Below are 22,664 nucleotides of genomic sequence, written 5' to 3' on the forward strand. Positions count from 1 at the left end.
GCGTTATCATTACCATTATCACTGTACCACTATAGCACAGCAAAGAACCACATTCCTTAGTGTCAGAGTTTGGTTTCTATAAGTAGAACTCAGTACTTGCCTTTGCATCCTGTATTATATGACTGAAGACTTTTCCCTTTTTCACATTTTGTAGACTTCTTGAAGAAAAGTGATAACAAAGGTAACGTAAAGTGAGGATTCCAAGAGTGAAAAACATGGCCTTGACATTAACATACAACTCAGCTTCCACTCTGTGCATGCTCTGCACCAGATATTTAAAGGAGAATATTGTCACCATGATCATGATCCTAGCTTGAGCATCAACAGCAAATGTTCTAATAAAACAATGCTAAACTGTTAGAGAAGACCATGTTTTCATACACTGGTGGAAAAAAAATACATTATCTAATGTCAAAGCCAACATTCCAGTGGCAGACAAAGCCCTTATTCAAAGGGAGCTATGAAGCAGCAACTACACGGCAGTGTGGTGCTAAAAGATTCCCAGCTGGGTCCTCAGTAAATCTTCCCTGAATTGCCCTTTCCCACCGAAAGAGCAAGTAGCAGTAGCAAGATAAGAGCGCAAGGAATAGGTGTTATAAAACAAGCACCTGACAAATCACAGTTAATAAAAAAAAAAATTCTCTAATGGAGAAAGCTGGAATATTAAGGTGTGATTAACAGCCAATAAGGTAACATATAACAACACGATACCATCTCTAGCTAAATCATTTAACTTATCATGGAGAGGATTTAACGGCAGCAAAGTAACATTTTTCAAGAAAAGTGTAGTTCTGGCTTTTGTCAAGTGGCAAAAAGCCATGTCAGGTGTACATTTGTGCAGCATGCTCCCACATACCACTGTTAGCATTTTCTCAGCATGACAAGATGCATTTTCAGAACTCCTCCCGCTGTTGACGCAAGTAATTTTACCCTTGCAGCTTCCATCACATAACACTGAAATACACATGTAAAAACTTTTCTGCTTCTGTGACCCTACTGAAACCCTGGTTTTGCCCTTAGACTTTGCTGCTGTGACTATTTTTGTAGTCTTCTTAAGACTGCAAACAGCAATACGAGGATCACTCCTCCCCTATTCCTCAACTTTCTCACCTGTTCTCACTTTTTATTCTCTTGCAATTCATTTACACTATGTGCTGTCTTGTTTTTACTTCCTACATGCTTGTACTCTTCAACTAAGCTCCCTTCCAATTATTTCAAGCTTAGTTATCCAGCTTGTCTCCTGTCCCTCCTATGTCAAGTCTCCTCTATTATCCCAATCTGTGGCAGCCCTTCAGTGATAACTCAGCATATATCCCCCTACTGCCATTCTGCATCTTTGACTACCAATCTAGACGGTTGAGGCTGTGTAAGTTTTTCTTTAAATATTGTTTATTCACACAATTCAATTCACACTGAGTTACCTGCTCTTCAGGGCATTCATTCAACTAAGCTCTGGTGCCTTAGACACGTGCTGGTTTTCTCTGCTCAAAAACTTTTGTTTCCTCAAAAGGGAACTGATATTATCCAGCCCAGCATTCTCCCTTCTTTTCCCACTGCCAATCCATTATCAGTCTTTTTTGCTGCAATCCTGTAAATTGATAATATGAATACATCAGTGTTTATTTAACATGAAAAAACTGGATGCTGGTTTTAAAGAAATACATTTGATAAGCATGCAGGCTGTTACCATAGCTTTGCTTGGTTCGATGAGGTTGTGAAATCAGTACCTCATCTCTGAAAATATAAGCAATAAGAGTGACAGAAGAGTGATTAAGATACTTGTTTTCCAACTTAATGTGTTTGACATTTGTTGAAGTCAAAAATACAATGTGTGGGTGCACAAAAGGTAGAATAAAGTCAGAAGTGGCCATGCTACTTAAGAATCAAATAAATGTCTAGCAAAAGATAAGTGTGTTGCAAGACATACATTAAGAATGACTGAGTTATATTATTTTGCAAAAGAAAGAGCAGTGCTGTCTAGATCCTATTGTAAGGGCAGGAAGGCCTTCCTATCCAGAGCAGGGCGCACCAGTTATTAGTTAGTATACTTGCAGAGATAGTCAAGAACAACTTCCAAAGATATTAAATGGAGAGCACAGCTGAAGGGATGATGGAAAAGACCAAAGGTTACCAAAGCAAACAGACCTATTACAGGTGGCAATGGAAACTGTCTTTACAGACACATCCACAGGAAAGGGCTCAACTGAACTGAAACTTTGAGTGAGCAGGTAATACGAACAGAGCAACACTTGGGCAGGTGGCATCTTCAGAACAGACTCCAAATCTTGCTGACAGCATTTACAGTCAACTCTGTTTTGCAGCGATCAGTTCCCTGACAAACAAATGATAAAAAATATTTATATGTACCACCATGCTACATTTACATAGCACCTCACACCTGCATCCTAGAGCTTGTAATCTAAGTGAGACAAGGGCATCACATGGTATAGTTCAGGAAAAGGAAAGTGCAAGAATTATGAAAAAGAACAATAAAAAGAAAGTAAATATTAATCAATAATTAAGATCCTCACTAAAAGGTGGAAAAGTTTGAGTGACTTATGCAAATATACACATATAGTACGTGGCAGACACTAGGGCTTTTTTCCCTTCTGTCCACTATGCAGCCTAAGCAACAGGCTTCCACATATCCAGCTCCTGAGAAGAAAGCACTACAGGGCTTTTGTACCCAACAGGCCCATCGTCTAAGGTACCATGAGAAAGACAGCACCCAGGAAAGATGGTTGGTGATCAACAATTGAAGAGATTAAATATTTCAGGCTCTGAAGAATACTTGTTTTGTTCACTAGCAGTGATTATCTTCCTCAAACACGTCTTCCCATATTTTCTCAAGGAGACATGTGCTGCATCATCTCCCAGGCTGATGTTCATGCAATTTACTTACAGTATAAGGTTAATTCTATACTTCCACAGGGCTAGAAATAGACTTGAACATGAGTTATGACTCATGTTCAAGCACAAAAGAAAAATCTTAAAAATTAACTTTAAACTCTGAAGTGCCGAATTATCAGTACCCATGTTTTCGGATTTGCTTCTGAAGTTGTACAAAACAGCTGGAAGATATCCCTTTAGGAATGAACCCGAATGGGCAAAGACTACCTCCCCTCACCCCACGGTTGTCAGGTTTTTTCTTAAAGTGATGGTAATATTTTTATGATAGGTTTCTCTTTGGATTAGTGCCTGCTTCAACTCCTGCCTGAGATACATTCTCATCCTACAAGACTCCTAATTCTAGGCATCTAAGATCAGTTAACTGAGATTAGCTAGCTCCTGAAAATTATTTTTAAAGGTCTTCAATAAATAGTTACTGTAAAATGGTACTGTTTTTCTTCCAGAATAACTCTTACTCAGGGTAAGATCATTATCTTGGCAGTACTGTGACATGCCTCTGAAGCAAACATCATTTCCCAGTCCATGCACCTCAGGCTATAAACATTTAAATCATGAGAGATGGAGCAAGTTCTAGAATTAGGAGGTCATGAGCCTGTAATGGCATTTACACTACTTGACATTCAAATGAGGGACTGAATTCCAAGGGGCCTTTTGTCAGCCAGATCAAAAAGTACCTTATGGAAAACCATAAGCAACAGAGGTGTCTCACAAGTCAGGAGACAGTTCTACCCGAATTCACTCACTTTTTCCATAGAAAGAAATGGATAGCGAGCTATCTGTACTGAAAGCTTCTAAGACAAACGTGATAACGCTGAAATTTTTAATGGTTGAAATTTTGTCTCCCAATAATGACTTGATGAACACAGCTGGTGTTAAGAAAACTATCCAAAACTTCACATCTTGGCAAGTGATCAGCTCAAAAACACTTTAGTCTTACAATACCTAAAATCATTTTGATATCACTGGCAGCATGCTGCCCAAACTGTAGCTGAAGGCAGAAGCAGTATAATGCAGATACTCTCAGCAGTTTCAGAGTAAAAAGAACTTGCTTCTTCTGAGCAGTATGGTGTTACTTAGCAAAATTTTACAGGTGATAAACCATAATAGAATAATTATTTAATTTTCCAACTTAGGAATAGGATATCATTATATAATACTACTTTTGTTAAGCTTTGGGAAAGGCTTTGTTGTTATATTAAAAAGAGAGTTAAAATGTTATTGTCCTCTGCCTCTACCTGTTGGCAGAGACCCCAGAAGTCACCTGTGCAATACAATCAGGAGTCAAGAATGTATTTTTTGGAGACCACTGAAGAACCCATGTCACTTTCAACTGAGTAGCAAACATTAAAAAACATGCCCAAAATACCTCATCTACTACTTCTCAGTCACACACTATATTTTCTACCCGAATTCCACTACCTGATGGAGTGTTCCTCAATGGATAGCTGTTTGAGGCAGCCCATATTACAATGCAGTTTAAAAACAAACAATAAAATAATGCACTTAACACTGAAGAAAAGGACCAGACAGATACTGCAAAGTTAAACTGAGTGTGGTCCACCTGTACTACAATCTACAATATTCAGATGACTGCATATTGTACAGCGTAATCCCCTTATGACCAGATTCTGAATCCATAACACTATTGTTAGATTTAGAACAGTCTAATTTAGAAAAGCCTCTCTCTAATATCCAAAATAAATTAACTAAGCATAGAAGAAAAAAAAATGCTACGTCCTATAAGCTACCCTTGATCATTCTCTTCCATTCTTTTCTCCTGATGTCTACCACTACTTGTTAGAAGATTCCTTCTTTTTCCATAAAAAAGCAGTGAAACAATACAGACATGTATTAAGTAACAATCACAAATAAAAAGGTCATTATAATAGATTAAAAAAATATGCTTTCCTTGTAGTCCTGAACCTTAGAAGGAATTTTTGCCCATACATTCACAGCTATGGAAGGCTGAGGCTCTCAGAAGTAGCATATGTGATAAAAAGCAAGACACCTGCTTCTCTGCAGTTGAGCAGCTACATTACAGATTGAAAAGTTTACTCAAAAGCAATGGGTAACAGGCAATTCCTTTATCTTGTGTAAAAAGGAGGACTTATCCCGAAGAAAAGGGAATAGACTGGGACTCAGGAGATGTATGACAGTTCCCAGTCTAATCGCAGATTTCCTCCATGACCTTGTGCAAGTAATTTAATCTCTCAGGGACTCAACTCTTCATCTCTAAAATTGCTTTTTTCTGTTTAATTTGTCAAAAAACATGCATGACAAATACCTATGCAGAGATAAGCACAGTGGTATATCTGTATTTACGAACTGCAGCTCTACAAAAAGTCTGTTTAAATATGCTGGCTACAAAGCAAAACCGGGTCCCCAAGAGGATGATGACCTTTGTTTCTTTCCTCTTATATTAGCCAAATTTAGGACTAGTCTGTAGTTTCTGCAAACAACCTTTCTAAAAACAACCTTGTAGTAGCACTTAGCTGCAATTAACATATTTTGTATTTGAATGTGAAAACATTTTTCCCGTTTTGCTGTTGTACAAATTGACCCAAAACAAATTGTGTCAATAATCACAGAATGATTGGGGCTGGAAGGGACCTTCAAAGATCATCTAGTCCAACCCCATCCCTGCTATGGGCAAGGGCATCTTTCACCAGACCAGGTTGCTCAAAGTCCCATCCACTTGAACACTTCCAGGGATGGCACATCCACAGCTTCTCTGGGCAACCTGTTCCAGTGTCTCACCACCCTCACTATGAAAAAAAAATGTGTTCCTTCTGTCAGATCTGAATCTACCCTCTTTCAGTTTTAAACCTCTGCCCCTTGTCTTATCACTACACACCCTTGTAAAAAGTCCCTCTCCAGCTTTCTTGTAGCCCCCCTTCAGTTACTGGAAGGCTGCTACAGGGTCTCCCTGGAGCCTTCTCTTCTCCAGGCTGAACAACCCCAATTCTCAACCTGTCCTTGTAGGAGAAGTGCTCCAGCCCCCTGATCATCTTCATGGCCCTCCTCTGGACTTGCACCAACAGGTCCATGTCCTTCTTACATTGGGGACCCCAGAGCTGGATGCAGCACTCCAGGTGGGGTCTCTCAAGAGTGGGGTAGAGGGGGAGAATCACTTCCCTTGACCTGCTGGTCACGCTTCTTTCGATGCAGCCCAGGATACGGTTGGCTTTCCAGGCTGTAAGCACACATTGCCAGGTCACGTCCAATTTTTTGTCCACCAGTATCCCAAAGTCCTTCTCCACCCATTCATCCCCCAGCCTGTATTGACACTGGTGATTGCCCCAACCCAGGTGCAGGACATTGTACTTGGCATAATGCCTGACATCCATGTGCAAGTATGTAATTGTTTGCTAAATTTATACAGAATCTTTATGAGCACATTTAAAAATATAGCAAAGTGGAGATTTTGTAAAGAAACACCTAATGTGGAACGTTAGTAACAAAACACCCTCGAAGGGAAGTAACAAAATACTCTCAAAGGAAAAAATCCACAACATTCAAGTGTGGCTGAATTTGTTTTCCTTGACAAACTGTACTGTGGACTAGCAAAGTATAATATCCCACTTAAAAAGCACAAAGAATAAATCTACCATTTGTTATTCTGACTTCAAAACAACAAAAAACTTGTATTAAATACTGCAATATGAAAAATAGAAAACAGTTCACACAATCAAACTCAAACAGAAAACTAGCTCTAGCAAAGCAGGAAAATCACCCTTAACAGTGTGACTGAAATTTAGCATTTTGCTCTATGGCTCAATTTCTTAAAAAAAAAAAAAATACTATTAAATTCTATTCCCAGTGTAAGAGCTGCCTGAACAGAATCGTCCCAGAAAGCTGTCAGCTATGAGAAGAGCTACTTGGGACAGCAGTTTAGTATATGAGCCATTTAACTCTGGAGTCCTGATTCAGTTTTTAGCACAGCCTTTTGTCATTTACAAAGCCTACATATGCTGCTAAAACATCCCATTGTAAGCTTCTGCATTACTGCACTGGGGTGACATCTGACAAGTTTGGCGCAACAGACACTCAATAACCAGCTTTTCACTGACTTTCCTCCTCAGGAATTTTAATGGCATCTTTTAGAAAAGGTTAAGTTTTTTCCTATTAGTTTTACCAGAAAGCTTCAGGTTTTCTTATCTGTGCCTTCTGTTCTGAGCTAAGTAACAACTGAACTCATTATTTTTATTTAACATTTATTATCTTCTTAAATACTGTCATACTTAATTCCACCAATCCTAGACTCTGGTAGAACTCAGCGCTTTCTATGTTCTGAAAAGAATATTCAACAATTCTGAAGTAGGCTTTTTTCCCCATAAAATATCAGCGAGGTCATAGCCCCCAAAACCCATCTTCAGAAGCTCCTGACATTTTGAATAGTTTTCATTTAACTGAAGCAAAGGAAAGAAAATGTGAAACTGCTAGAAATAATGAAGAATACTAAACTCCATTTATAATTTTCTACACTGTTTAAAGGAAGATTGACGATGTAGAACAATGTGAATACTATCTAAGGATGAAGAACATGTTTTTCAACAGTAGGAAGACTAACCATCTCAGGGTAAGAGGGAAACCAGAATTAGAACCTGAGGAAAGAAGCTCAGAAAAGGACTGTTTGACAACTCAGTATTAGGTTTCAATGAGACTGAATCTGGCACATAAACAAATCCATCTACTTCACATTATAGCTACAATAAGGTACTCTACAGAGAAGCCAAACCTCACAGGGGAAGAAATCAGGGGTGAAATTAAAAAAACATGGTACTTAGAGGCTGCAGAGCTCAACCCAAAGTACAACACACCCATTGGTATCTCTCAGGAAGATCCATTTTTATGAGGCTGAGGACAATAAAATCTAGATAAACTACACAAATCCCCAAACATTTGGAACATCCCTGGAAAGAGTCAGAGAGCTGAGTTAAAAGTCAAGAAGCAAATGTGGGATGCTCAGGAGAAAAATTAACACAGTAAATTTAGCAGAGAGATCACTGTAAGAAAGAGACAATAACTAAGCTGCATGCCCCATAAGACAAAAGGAAAAGTGTAAAGGTGCCTTGGGAAAGTGAACTGTTTAACAAAATCCCACCTAATCCAGCTGTCTGAAGGAACCAATGATGAGCACTCCTCTCCAAAGTACATAACAAGCAAATCTAAATGCAGAGTAATGAGAAAAGGAAGCATGTGAAACTATCACAATTTTAGTATTGTGGAATAAAGATGACCAAAATGGCCAAGCAACATCTTGGAGAGTACTGGAATAGCCCACCTGCAACAGTTTAAAGGCCAATGGCTTATGTATTTTGGCTGTATTGAAAACAAAGTATTAATATACTTCAACAGGATTCAATGGGAGACACAAGTATCAAACTAGACATCCTTGTGGCAATTTGAGCTAAAAGCTCAAGCAGGCTGGAAAGATCTGGCAGTTATAATTCTTCAGAACTTGAAGAAAAACACAGTGGAGCGAAATCCATAAGTAATGTGTTTTCACATAAAATGGGGACTCCTACTGCAAGTGTTACTAAAGAGAAGAATGCTTATCCCAAGAGGGCTGGCAGAACAAATTTTCACCTGCTGCATTAAGGTAAAGCATTAAGGCCAAGCACTTTAAGGACTTAAGGTTAAGCCCTCAGTACAAAACTAAATTTTGGTCCAAGTTTCCAAGACCATGATTTCTCAAAAAAGTATGCTAACAGGCATATATCAACATCACCGTGATGGCAGACTATTAAACATCTATTGAAATTTATCTAACTAATATTCGTATTGAGGAAGCCACTGAGACTTGTAGACTATGTCAAAAATAAAGTCAAACAGATGGAAAAAACCCTTATTATTGTCACATGGAAAATCATCTCTCTGGAACGTCATGGGCAAAATATTGTGTTGATGGGGGGGCAGGGCAGACACAGGGAAATCAAACCGTAAAGCTCTAAGACTTTGGTAATTTTTTTCTAGATGATTGTTCTCCCTTTCATAAAATAACCTAATGAGAAGATGCCACTATGCATTTGATCCTGCATATCAATTTTATTAGTTCACCAGTCTGCTCTGACATAAGATGTTCTGTAGTAAGCAGAACCAATGAACTACAGCTTAAGTAATGTATAGGGAAGTATGGCTTAAGACAGATCTCAAATGATCAATACTCACAACTTTTAACTCTACTTCTTTTTTCACTTTTTAAATACAAATACGCCTCTTAAAATGGTCCTGGAGTCTGATTCTGATCCGTAGCTGTTAAAGAATGGTACAAATCATGAACAAAAAGTCAGCAGATAACAATTCAACAGAAATTGTTAGCAGTAAGGCTCATGCTGCCAGAAACTAATGCAGGAATCTATCTGCCAGAATTTTAATTTATATAAGGAACGAAAATTGAACTAACATCACAATCTGACTAGGAATGCTAGATGTGGTCAATATCTCATTTAAATCAAACCGGTTAAGTCTACCCTTTGGAACGTGTGAGCAAGTGCCAGCTCTGGTCTTGATCCAGCTCAATGCTGGGACAATGCTACAACACACAGCATCACTCCTCTCTATGGCAAATCTTTGTTTCCTTGAGAAGCAAAAGCATGCGGGAGGGAAGAGAGTAGCACTATATACTCCAAGAGGTAGGCTGACCTACACAACCAGGGGAAATAAGACTGCAGGACTTACACTGGAATACACCTACCTCACAAACGCGACGCAAGCAGCACATACCTTCATGTGTCAATGCCAGTAACAGGAAGACAAACTTTTTACGTGAAATATCAGTTAGGTCACACACTTCACGTCTCTGACAGCTAGAGTATAGTCAGCTAAGCAGTATGGGGAAGGGGGGTCGGGAACCTTACTGCATTATATCTTTTCCTAATTTTAGCTCTACTTTGTTTTAAACCAGTAAATGAACCTGAATTACCCTTTACTGGGTACTACTGCAAGCGGTAGAACTAGCCAGAAAACCCTTAGAGTGCATAAATTGTAACAGAGTCTTCCAATGTTTTATGAAATGTGCATATATTTTTAATGACATACTTATTACATAAGATGAGAAAAAACTTACCTTCACTGAAACTTAAATGACCCAACTAGAGTCATTACTATTGTTTTCTTTTACCATGCAAGAAGCCAGTAAGATGCAAAAACTGATAGCATAGCAAAGCAATTTTACCTTGCCAATTGCCAATCCCCTTTTTGACCCACTGCTTTATATGGTCTTTTTGCTGTTTGCAGTTTGAAACGGTTTTGTGGTCTCAGAATTTTTCATTTCAGATTATGGATAGTACGGAAGTTAGTTTTAAACACATAGGACAGTTTGTTGCTTGTTTGATGCTCACATCACTGTGAAGGCTGCTGCTCTCCACTCAGCTGCAGACTCCACAATTGAACACTTTCTCAATATAATCTCAGCATATCTAACCTTTCTTCTGTGAAACCCCATAAGGCCGGATAATGTGTTCACCACCATCTCATCCTTGACCTGAGAAATTATTAAATCTAGGCATGGGAGTACTCATGCACTTTGAACAACATTTCTGGCAGAAGATGAATACATTTAATTTGGGGGACATGTCAGAATGCTTGGAAATTCCAGCACCTGAATAAGTTTATCTCTATAGATTTAACATACAGGAGTCACCATTTCTGGAACAGTCAGCCTTGAAGTACACTTCACCATGAGAATACCATCTTCTTTTCAAAGGACCATTAGCACTGTTACACTGAATTATCCATGCACTGGGATGGCCTATAAACATGAATAATCAAATAGTGGAAGTGAAAATTCTTCCATAAGATAGTGCACTACTCTACTGCTATTGTATTAAATGCATCACTTTTTTTAGGTAGAAAAATAATATATATGCACCCAGCAACTATTTATCTGCTTGTATGAATGAGTATATAGTAAGTGAAATATATCACTTAGATAAGCATTATGCCCTTTAAAGGGGAAAAAAGTATTTAATTTACTCTCCATTCCAACACCTTCCCTGTGCTCTGCTCTGTCTTTCCAAGTTCTCCCCCACCAACCAATCCTCCTCTCTCCTGAAGATACGCTACCCAGTCACCTGCCTTTTTCCTTGCCATAACACCTTCTGCTCAACGTTTCTGACATCCTTCTCCAATAAAGCTGCCAGCTTTACTCACAGCTCAAGTCTCCATAGAAAAAATAAAACACCTCCTCCTCTTCACAGAGCTTCTGAGGATAGGAGAAGCGGATAAAACGGAATGAAAGTGGCCGAGGGTGAGACATTCACTATTCATATTAGCTGCTTGGAGGAAAGCTGGGGAGGCATCAGTTACCAGGGGAAGGCAATGCAAAGGAACAAGCTGGAAGAGGGACACTGAAATAACACAGTCTGGACAATCTTTCTCATCCGTAATGAGAAGACCACCGATATAAACAAATGAAAGTCCAAGTTCACAGCTCATAACACTAGTACACTCCAATCCAAAACTTGAAGGCTCTATTATACAAGAAAAGAAGCAGACAAACTCGATAGCTAAAACCTCGATCTGTTCAGTGTTACAGTACTACCTTTTAAAATAAAAAGCATAAATAAACTGTGAACTGGCTAGCCATAGTATTCCAAAGGACTGTAAATGTTACTACAAGAAAGATCTCAGTTGCTGTTTAGTATAAAATTAGGAGCATCTCTGCAAAATAGATTGTTGTGTCTAATTACTGCATAATACATATGTATGTATGGCAGACACCTATAGTGACTCTGAACAAACGAAATACAACAGTATCAAAATGATGCAATTTTTCAGAGAAGCTTTTCAGTAAGACGAACCTCATTTTAATTTTTCTTAACCAACAGCATTTTCAAATGCTTATTAGCAGCTACTTTTATCATTTTAACTGAATAAAACTTATAAAAAGCTTCCAGAAGTCCTTATTAAAGGTTTGATATTTCTATCTTTCATCAGTTTCTTAGAGCTAAAGTAACTGAACATTTTACACCTGTTAAATCAGAATTTAATTCTTCGCCATGTTTTAATTTTCTTCCCGATGTCTTTCTGTACTGCTACCCCCTTCTCAACTTCCCTTAAAATCTTTCATTATTTTTCTCTCCTTTTTCCACCTTTCCTGCATTTTCTCTTCCCTTTCCCCCATTCTTCCCTCTCTCCATCCTACTTCTCACTATTTGTGAAAAAAAAAAAATACTGTGAGAAGGGACAGAGGCCAAGAACTGGAAAGATGCAGCCAAAAGTTGGTATCGGCTTCTAATTATTTTCTGTCTCCAACTCAGGATTTTTTTAGTGTTTGGATGGATGCAGAATCATGTCAAGCTCATGCTTTGTGTCTAAACCAAGCTGGTCCGTTTCCACTTTCTGATGAAGGCATCTCCTTCCACTTCCACCACAAGAAGCCCTTGGTTAGTTGACAGCACAAACATTCCTTATTAAAAAAAGCATTATCTCTAAATCTTTGTAGCAGCAGAAAACAAACTTAGTCTTCTCCCTTGCACCTGACATCATTTCAGATTCTTCATACACTTTGGGCAGCAAGAGTATTTTCATGCTTGAACAGATGGTTTGTGTATTCTAACAAGTTAGTACTGTATGAACACCTTTTTGTCGTGCACAACTCAACATAATTTATTGTATATCCATGTTACCTTGCAAGTTCCGTCTTCTGGAAAAAAAGAGTAACAAAACAGCTAACATGAGCACCTGTTTTCCCATGTTCTGTGCTGACCTACGGACCCCTTTGCTTTTCCACTGATCACTAAAACATTTCTTACATGATTTTGCACAACCTGACCCATTGGTGTTTACACTAAACCACTTCCAGCAAGCAAAGAACAAACCAATCACCCCAGTAACACAGCATCTGGAGGACCCCTAACAAACAAAACAGAATTAGAATAAATTACAGGACATTCTGCAATAGTGTATTTACAGAGACAGAAAAATCTTCTTGTTAAATAGGAGCACATAGGATCAGGAAAAAGAGTCCACATAACATAAGAATTGAGCGTGGCAAATCCCCCACCAATCACTTTTGAGTATAGTAATAAATGGATATATAATTCATCTTTTTACCTTGATCTATGAGCATGAGGAAGAAGTTCTTCCACATTTTAAAATGGGCTAAAGTAAAGCCCACTAGTTTGCATACAAATATTAGCAAAATAATTGCAAATGTGTACCTACGGGAAATCTAAATCTATTGATAGCTCTACAGTCCTATGGATACACCAGGATAAGAAGCATCATTTACCAAAATTAACTGTCTATTTTCCTGTTGAACAGCTTTCTGAAGACAGGGAGGGAAAAAGGTCTCCTGGAATTCTGCATCACTTTATCATTCCTTAATTTACCCTTCAAACATCAACAGAAAATCCAGTAAGTCGCTTAAGAATTTGGTGCAGCTCATTTCAGCATAACTGGGGAAAAAAAAATCAGTTTAGGTTGCAAACTGGAAAGTCAGGGAGCCAGTTTCATAGCTGCAGCAAATCAGCATAGTCCTAAGTATTTAGGGAAAATAGTCTCACTCTTTCCCCAGCTAGAACTCATGCTCTGACCCCAGAGGATACATGGCACAACCCCCCAGCAACACCAAGAAGTTCTTACCGCAATCTCAAAAAAAGGTCAAAATGAAAGAAATTTGCTTAGAAATATTCAGAAAAAATCAGCAGACGTTGCCAGAAATACGGAGCATAAAAATTTATGTTGTGACAGGTAACAAGGTAACTCTAAATTTTTCAACACCAAAAAGCCATTTTCAAAATACACAGTCCCCGATTTCATGGCAAGTTCTTTAACTTCAAGCATTTGAAAGACAGCTTTGAAGCATGCATTTGAATCGTAGGGAGCATTAAACCCAGGGAATATGCCAAGATGGGATTTGTTTTCTTTCTCCAGTGCTCACACCTCTAGGAAAACTACTTTACCTCTAATTCACACTGCTGCTCCTTGAAAGTTGACTGATTATGAGCCAGGGGCTTTGATCCCTGCTTTTGTTTTTGCTGAAGCCATACCTGCCTTCTCCAGTTAGCAAATCTAAACAGCTTCTACTATAGAAGAAGTAGAATTCTTTTCCTTCCAGATCCAAAGCAGAGCTAAAAGGAGGAATGCAGATTTTAATACATCTTTTACAGACTAGCATGAAGTATTACTTTTTCCAATAGTTACATCAATTCCCAGAATTCAAAGTATTTTATAAATGAAAAGCTTTTGAGGTTTACCTCCTTTGATGTAACCTTTACAACAAGAAATAGATGCTAAAGTATCCGATGAACACTTCAGCAGGTGCAGACAAATTCAAAGGCAGCAGTGACCTGCCCTGTCTCTTTTAGGTTTTGGATCATGCTAACTCAAGAACAGACAGGAGTGCCTGTCGCCAGCAGAGCATTTGAAGTTTTAAAGATGTCTTTGGTTATATCACATGCAGCCATATATGACCATCAAAACTTTGTATCATCTTATTTAAATGTGGATGATCTTCAGTATTACCATATCAGCATTATTATGAGTTTCACTTGATAAATTTTTCAGTATTCAAACTAAAAAGTTCCATTTTAAAAGCAGAACTTGCAAAATCAGGAACAGGCATTAAATTATTCCAGGAGGTTTTCTGGGGGGTTGAAGGTTTTTAATCTGCTGGAAGTCTTTGATAATTTTTTTCCATAGTTTTTATTAGTTCCAGTCCTTTTTAGGATAAGGAAATAGCTGTACTCATTTCCAGCAGGATTCTTATTAAAATATGACAGGATTTACAGAGGACTGTAATAACCAGGATTATTTTTGCCTGCAAATTTAAAAAGAATAATTTCATATTAAAAGTAATAAGGATAATACACATTTTCTTATAAAGCTCTTTTCACTTAGAGATCTCAAAGATTAGAATGAAATTCAGCATTAGCCTACATCTTACAGATGGAACTTTTAGAAGGCATTCATTGAAGGTACATAGCACAAGGAACAAACGAGTCAGAACTCCGTGTACTATGCACCTCAGACCTTTACCCGAGTGTCAAGGTTTTCCATTTCTCTGGTCAGACTGCAGAGCCCTTATTTGTTTATACAGCCAAAGACTACACTGTAGCATCACTAAAGTCCCCTATTTCACACACTTCATTTTATAAGCTGTCTGCTTCCTCACTTACTCCAATACGGTGTGCTGATACTCCTAACCCTGAGCTACAATACCCATCCAAGGGCTGAAAAACACAAGGTGAACAAAAGGTGAATGCATGCCTTCACATTGCTTAGCAGGACCAGCATGCAAACCAGCTTATTTTTTTTATCATGCATCCCTTATTAACACCTAAAATTCTTGAAGAAAACACTTATTTATTTATCCTCAATTTTTTTTAAAAGAAAAATACATATTCTGAGATCAGCCATGAGGACATTGATTTTTCCTTCAAATTCAGCAGTTTGTTGGAGAAAAGAGATTTAAACTGAAACAGTTAAAAACTGCTTGTTTTTGAAAAGGCACTCTTACCCTGAACTGAAGTGCCAGGTAATCGCAGTGACCCTGCAGGTCAAGAACACACAGTTTCATCTAGGCAGTATGTTTAGTCTATGGTACTGCTGCAAGGCGTGGAAAGGTGCGATGCACTACTATTTTAATAAAGCTTAGAGGGGAACTACTGAACAACAGCTACATTTATGCATTCTAAAATAAGACCCAACACATCTCATACTCTGAGCTTGAAACCTGTGTCCTCAGATGTCCCAGGGGAACCGTTCTCCTCTTACGGCATTGCTTTGGTGGGCTAGGTAGATGTTCAGCCTCTCTGAGGAGTCCTATGTTCTGGTCGTTATTGTTCATATCAGATTTTATAGACTATTAAGTCTTCCAGCAAGTTACAGCAAATCTGTCAGTATATATTATCTACATATTGCATACAGAAGAAAAGCACGCATCCAACGCACAGGAATCTGATATATCTGTAGGGGCAGACTAGCCCTTTCCCAGAAGGTGCTAGGATATGAAGCTCTATTTTGACATGCGGAGCCCAACCATGCCACCTCCTGGTTAGGAATGGCCACTCGATTCTACACATTACACAGCTGTTCCATGCTTGGGAAGTTAACAGTTGACTGGGATTTTCTACTCAGCTATCCAGCTATTCTGCCTTCTCTTGGTACTGACTGCAAATATTATCAAATTTTTACACTCAAGTATCCGGAAAAATCTACTTTGAGACATAAGGGAAGAGAGATAGACATTTACAGCAGGTGTTCCCTGAATGAATACACCAAGGAGACTAAATATGAATAAATTTACTAAAAGAATTCCCAGGATAAATAAAAGACACTCTTCTCCTTCCAAGGAAAAAATTCACGTTGCCAAAAAAACAGTGCACTCTGTTGATGAGGCTATGGCCATCCAGATAAGCCTCAGCAAATGCCTTTGACCTTCTCTTAAACAGTTGATACTAAATTCTGCTATTTACCCTGAATCATGCCTTAAGCAGCTCCACCGATGCAAACAGCTCCATTTAAAGAGTAAAGCACTATTTTTTTTCCTTTGCACAAGGGTATCAGAATCTAACCTTCAGTTATTGCATTTATCTTGTTCCCTTTTTGCAAGAGAATTTACTGTGTTTCAAAGTACATGTTTTCTAAGATCACAGATCAAATGATCCTAAGCTGCTTCAGATGTCTGAAAGGGAGAGGTTTTTATTATGTTTCTTTTTCTTTTTAATCACATCTATCTTTTTTTCCCTCCTCTTAAAAAGCCCAGCTTTTATGACTAACAACTTAGGGTCAATATAAACACTTACAAAGGTTGCTTTGTTATACTCGTTCTAACATTCTATAGTATTTTGTTTTCCCTAAATCTGGTTATCGCCTGAGACTCATCTGCATTCCATTCTGCAAGGCAAAAGCACTTCCTAAGGTTCTGAACACATACGATGTTGTCACATCACTATTAAAAAAAAAAGAAAAAATGACTTTTTAAAAAACATTTAAAAAAGCAAAATTCACCACTCAGTTCTAAAACCCACGGTATATTCTACTGATCTTCATGATTACAAAGATATTAGCTGCATCAGTCAATATAATATAGTTGTTTAAGGACTGCCTGATAGCCCACTTATAGCAGTGGAAAGATTCCCATTAACTTTAGTGAGTTTTGAACCAAGTCTACAATGCCTAGCACATCGCTGCTTTATGGAAAACATAAGTACCTTGTATTCAACTAGAATTTGCACTGATATTACTCCTTTTTTACTGAAAAAGATCCAAATGACAGATTCATAAATCTAGTTTCTAATGAAACCAAGATATCTAAAATACATGCTCTAAACATTAGCGTGTTTCCTGAGTCAATCTTCCAGTTATTTACACTACATTTCCTGGGACGGCAAAGTAAACAATGATTAATGCAAACTACTTTGTGAACACGTATTTCTTCTCACTTGATGTAAACATCAGGAAACAAAAAAAAAAAAGAAACAATAAGCAGAGAAGTGACCGCTCACAGATTAATATGAACATATAATGTAAAATGTTAATGTTAATTCAATCTTATTTTAATCCTAAGGCTTGTTTAAAACAGAGTAATAAATTTACAAATATATTTTCACAAGTATTTTTCAATGGAAACTGGTAAAAAATAAAAAGTGTTAGAGGCCTGACTTTAGCAGGTCACAGGCTTGACCAACAGCTTTTCACACCTTGGGCTAAGGATATGATTGTCATATTCTGTATTGCCAAGACAAATCATTTTCATATGGCAACCTTATTATTGCCCCAGGTTTTCAACAGAAACACAGAGTTACAAACTAAATCTGCCTTCCTAGACAAAAAGCAAACAAACCTCCAAGAGTCCGAAGAAATCCAAAACCCACATAAGCCAATACATTAGCTGAAATCCTGAACACGAGGCAAAATGAATTTGCATTACATCAACAGTTTTCCGACGATCTAGAAGAATTATTGCAGGCTTGTATGAAAGACTGTACTAACGCTCATTGAGTGTAAAGGCTAAGTAATTATATACCTTTTGAATAATCATGCCCTGTCCTACAAGGAGCTTTATGATGCTGAGCTATAGGAGTCTAATTGACACGACTGGAGGTTTAACAAACTCATGCTATGCCACATGGAATAATCTAGAGACTTAACTCAAGATTACAGTTAAAGGCCTGATTCTCATTGCCTTCAGAATGCCAACTGAAAGTCTGAGGTCAATTGTACTGTCATTACATAGAGAGAAATTAGCTACCTCATTACCCAAGTAATGCTGATATTTCCATGGGGAGAGATGCTCTTACTTTGGCCAGCTCTTTCCAATAGGTCTTTTTCCTTTATGTTTATATTACAGAACATATAGCTGGCTTTAGTAATGTACTATGCAAGATATTCCAAAGCCACACACATGTAGATATAGAGACGTATAAAATTTGCTTGTCCCAAGAAGTACGTAGACAATTAGCTGACACTTTAGCTTATCAAAAACAACACTGATATAAACAAGTTTTGAACTACCAATCAGTTCTAGCCAGCTGTAGCTTTCTGTCATCCACGCCTTCACAGCTAAAGTCACACGCTTGTTTTTATATTCATAACCACAGACATCTTACACAAAGCAGTATTTATGTACATGTAAAAATAACACACAAAAGCAGCTCATTAGCTACCATGGTAGGAAGTAGGACTAGAAGAGAGAGGCTCTCAGTTCTCACTGGAGCTTTACAGTGAGCTGTGGCATAAGCACAAGTTGGGTACAGAAGGCACTGCTCAAGAATTCATTCCTCATTTTTCACATTTTTCAGCTGAGCAACCATTATCTGACCTCATACATTGATCAGGGTATCTCCTCACCAGAAGCAGTACAACCTTAGCTAAGAGAATAACTACCTGTAACCAGTTTACAATAAAATAATCTAAAACTATCCACAAAACAGTGTGACTCTCCCAGCTCATGTAACAGCCTGGTACACAAAACAGTTCTGCTAATGCAGGGGAAAGGAAAAAAAAAAAACCCTCCAACAAATGGAGATTTGCCTATCCTTGTTCAGCTACTATTACAATTAAAAGAGGTCTTTTGTTTTCATTGCTGACTAGGTTATATTATCAGAATAAATATGTTCAATGAATTTTGCAAAAGTTTGAATAAACTAATATAGACTGAGGCAAATACCACCAACCATTCACACTTCACAAGTTCTTCTAATGGATGGTTTATAAATGGCTTTTCCATTTCTAATAGTGTAAAAGTCACGTAGGAGCTACTTCTACATGAAACAGGTAATGACCCGGGGGAAATAAAGTATCTTCTGATTAAGGCACTAGATTAGCCATTTAGAGACCCGGTTAATTTTCAGAATCCACCACAGATTCCCTCTGTGATTTTTAGAGAAGTTATTTGGTTTATGCCTTCATACTTTGTATCTAAGAAGCCATAAAGCCTTTTTCCTCACCTTTGTGTTATTTGGCAAGTATGCAAATTCTCTGCCATGGGAAGTGTCCCTTTCCTGTGGGTTTCACCACATATTGCACCACGGAGGCTCTAACCCAGGAAAGGACCAAAGTAAATAATTTCTATTCATCCCTCAGTGGTGAGGGGTAAATAGCTACTGATTCAAGTATGCACCTGACACAGGTCAACCTGTAGGACACAGACCTTCATATTAAAAACACAAGTAACTTATTTTAAAAACAACAAATTAAGTACACCAAAATGCACAAACAAAAAAAATCAAGCAAACAAAAAAAAAAACATTAACAGGGAAAAACATGGGGTCTTACCTTTACAAGCAAATTCACTGTCACAGTCGTAAATTGAAACTGTATTTCTGGAATGCTTATCACTCGTGTGCCCTTCTGCAGTTTCACACAGCAGCATGTCTCTTCTCAACCTCAGGTTTTAGCAACTGACATGAAAAATCACGGCACTTTCAAGTCTGAGCAAATGCTTGAGGCTCTCGACTCTGAAGCAAAAGCCTTTGAATCTACACTTACGCATTTTATACAAAATCTACTGGCGATCAACAAAAGCTTAGCATACCATAAAAATAACACCTGGCTGCTATTGTTATGTATGTAGCTGATTGTACATTATATTTTAAAGAACAGAAATCCAGAGTCTGGAAGCATCGCTTCATCATGGACATATCCTAGAAATACAGTATTACGCAGACCCTTGCACTACTGACCCATGCTCTTCTGGCACTCAAAAAAAATTCTGCCTGTTCTATACGTTTCCCTTCTATTTATACCCATCAGCAACCGGTCCATTAAGTCTTGTTTCCTTCAAGTAGTTATACTCTTACCTTGATGAAAGTATTTTAACAGTCATCATATGTTAGACTATGAAACGAATATCTAGAAAGCTTGACAGATGGTGTTTTGAAGGATAATGCCAGGTATCTGGTGTGAATCTGACATTAGCATTCCCTACAGACAACTCACCTTCATTTTTTAACAATCCACTAAAATGTACGTATTCCTAGTTACACTAAGAAGGAATGAGAAAACTAACCATTTATTCAATCTCACAGTTGCCCAAAATGCAATTTCTACAGGGACTTGACACCTAGAAACACCTATTTTTTCTCCTTTTTTTAACTCTACGTTGCATGCTTTCGATTTTGTCCTTCATGCGTTTTCTCCCTTTCCCGTGCATACACACACACTCCCAGTAGATACCTCCCCCCTCTGGGAAAAGATCGAACTGCAAGGTGCAAAAAATACATCCCTCTTAAGAAATAAGGACTTTGTTATTCTATGTTTATTAGAAAAACAAGTGTAAAAAGTTGCTGCTGAAGAGGCAGCCATGCTAAGTAGCCAAGACAGAAGTGCACGAAATGCGTCAGTATTCATACTGGATTTCCAGGCTATCACACAGGAGCACTCCAGCAAAACCCGGACTCAATACCTTCATGCACAATCAATAAAACATGTATTAAGAAAAGACAATATAAAGACTGCTGACAGGGAGTGACACTTACCGGTAGCATGGTAAGTTTTAATGAGCTATGATTTCCCTTCAGACGTAACGGAACTTTGGAAATCATTCACCACCTCCGAATGCGACTTTATTTGCATTTGTGACTCTCTCAAGGGCCTGACCATACACTTCTTTGCCTTAGTCCCATTTAAGGGCTGACTAGGTTGTCTTGATTTATGCATCATTCTTGACTGCTTCTTTTTGACATTAGGCTCCAAATTTGACAGGGATTTTTAAAATTATTGTATACCTCATAAGAAACAGGACAATAAGGGGAACTGACTGGATTCCACTTCTGCAAAAGTTGAAATGCCGTACCACAAGGCCTGCACTCAATAACTACATCGAGCAGTTATTAGAAGAGAGACTAAATTATTAAACTTTTTGAAGAACCTCCAGTTGAACTAGTTGAACTAAAGCGAGGAAAGCAGGGTGAATTACAACAAGCAACATGTTACGAGCAGTATATTCTGGATCGCCATACAAACGCAAGAGAAAAATCATTGCGTCCTGGATGAAACAGTGTCGTGAAATTGATAAGCCATATCCAATCAACGCCTGACACTGCGCAGCCAACTAAAATAGCGCCACATTAACGGCATAATAGTATTACCATATAAACCTTATTAGTTAAGTGTGGGGAACGAGACGTAACGACTTTAACGAGAAACCTGCATCTGCCTTTGTGCAAATAAACCGGGGAACCGCGGCAGCCCTTCCCTTCCCGCCAGGGCTGACCCGCCGCGGCGGGGGCTGACGCGCCCCTCGCGAAGGGCCACGGGTGGGCACTTCCCACGGCGAGGAGGGGGGGGACACACACTTCCCACGGCAGGAGTCGGGGGCGACAGTCCCCACGCCGGGGGGGCACTCGGGGTCCGGCGGCGGCGCAGGGGCGCACCAGCCCCACCAGCCTCCGCTGCCCGGGTCCGTCAGGGACCACGCGCGTCCCTCCGCGCTCCACCACGTCCACGCGTGGGCAAGCCCCCGCTCGGCGGAGGGAGCGGGCGCCCGGTGGCCGCTGCCGGGGCTGGGTGGGAACGCGGCCGCACCGCCCGGCCCGACGCCCGCAGAGCCGGGTTCCCCCGCCGGGGCCGCCGAGCCAGGGGGCGGCCCCCGCCCCGCCGAGCGCCCCACGGCGGCCGCCGAGCCGCGGCGGGCGGGCGCGGAGCCTTACCGTCGGCCAGGAGGCGCATGGCGTGAACAAAGGAGGGATCCAGGCTGTCCTTCTCTGCCATCAGCTCGGGCAGGTACTTCTCCTGCTCCATCTCCTCGGGGCCGCGGCGCCTGGGCACGCCGGGGCGGGCTGCGCGGGCGCCGGCTCGCTCCGCGCCTCCCGTCGCCTCCGCGCCTCCCGTCGCCTCCTCGGCGCCCGCCCCCCTCGGCGCCCCGCGGCTCGCAGGTGCGCCGCGCCGCCCCACGCCACGCCGCCCCGCTCCGCGCCGGGCGCCACTCCCGCGGCGGGGCGCTGCCCTCGGCGGCCCCGGCACCGCCTCCGCCGCTCCTCCCGCCGCGCGGGGGCGGGGCTGGGGGTGCGCGGGTGGGCGCGTGCCGCTACCCGCCGGCCTCGCGCTGCCTCAGCCCCCGGCCCCCCCGCTCCTGCCCGCCAGTGAGCGACCCTCGCCCGCCGGCCGCCTTAACTAGGGAGGCGGGGCCATGCGCGCCCCGCCCCCCTGCCGCTTCCATTGGCGGTTGCGCCCCGCCGGGCGGGCGTCCACGCGGGAGACTCGCCGCGCCATTGGCTGTCGCCAGGCGGGCGGCCCCGGCCGGCGGGGACGGGGCGGGGGTGGGGCGCGCGTGAAGGCTAGTGTGTGTGCGCGCGCGTGTG

General features: G+C 40.3%; 1 protein-coding gene across 4 annotated transcripts in view; it reads right to left on the bottom strand.

Moving 5' to 3' along the window:
* Positions 1 to 22,273, bottom strand: part of KHDRBS2 (KH RNA binding domain containing, signal transduction associated 2) — a 369,498-nt gene extending 347,225 nt beyond the window's left edge. For all 4 annotated transcript variants that reach the window (XR_012659538.1, XR_012659539.1, XM_075087030.1 and 1 more), the window contains exon 1: positions 22,014 to 22,273. Coding sequence is in view for 2 of the 4 variants with exons in the window: in XM_075087030.1 (XP_074943131.1) it covers positions 22,014 to 22,104 (91 nt within the window). In the remaining 2 variants the exon portion in view is untranslated. The remainder of the gene's footprint in view (positions 1 to 22,013) is intronic.
* Positions 22,274 to 22,664: the final 391 nt, after the last annotated feature.

The sequence above is a fragment of the Phalacrocorax aristotelis genome, chromosome 3 (genome assembly GCF_949628215.1).
Source record: "Phalacrocorax aristotelis chromosome 3, bGulAri2.1, whole genome shotgun sequence".
Taxonomy (NCBI): domain Eukaryota; kingdom Metazoa; phylum Chordata; class Aves; order Suliformes; family Phalacrocoracidae; genus Phalacrocorax; species Phalacrocorax aristotelis.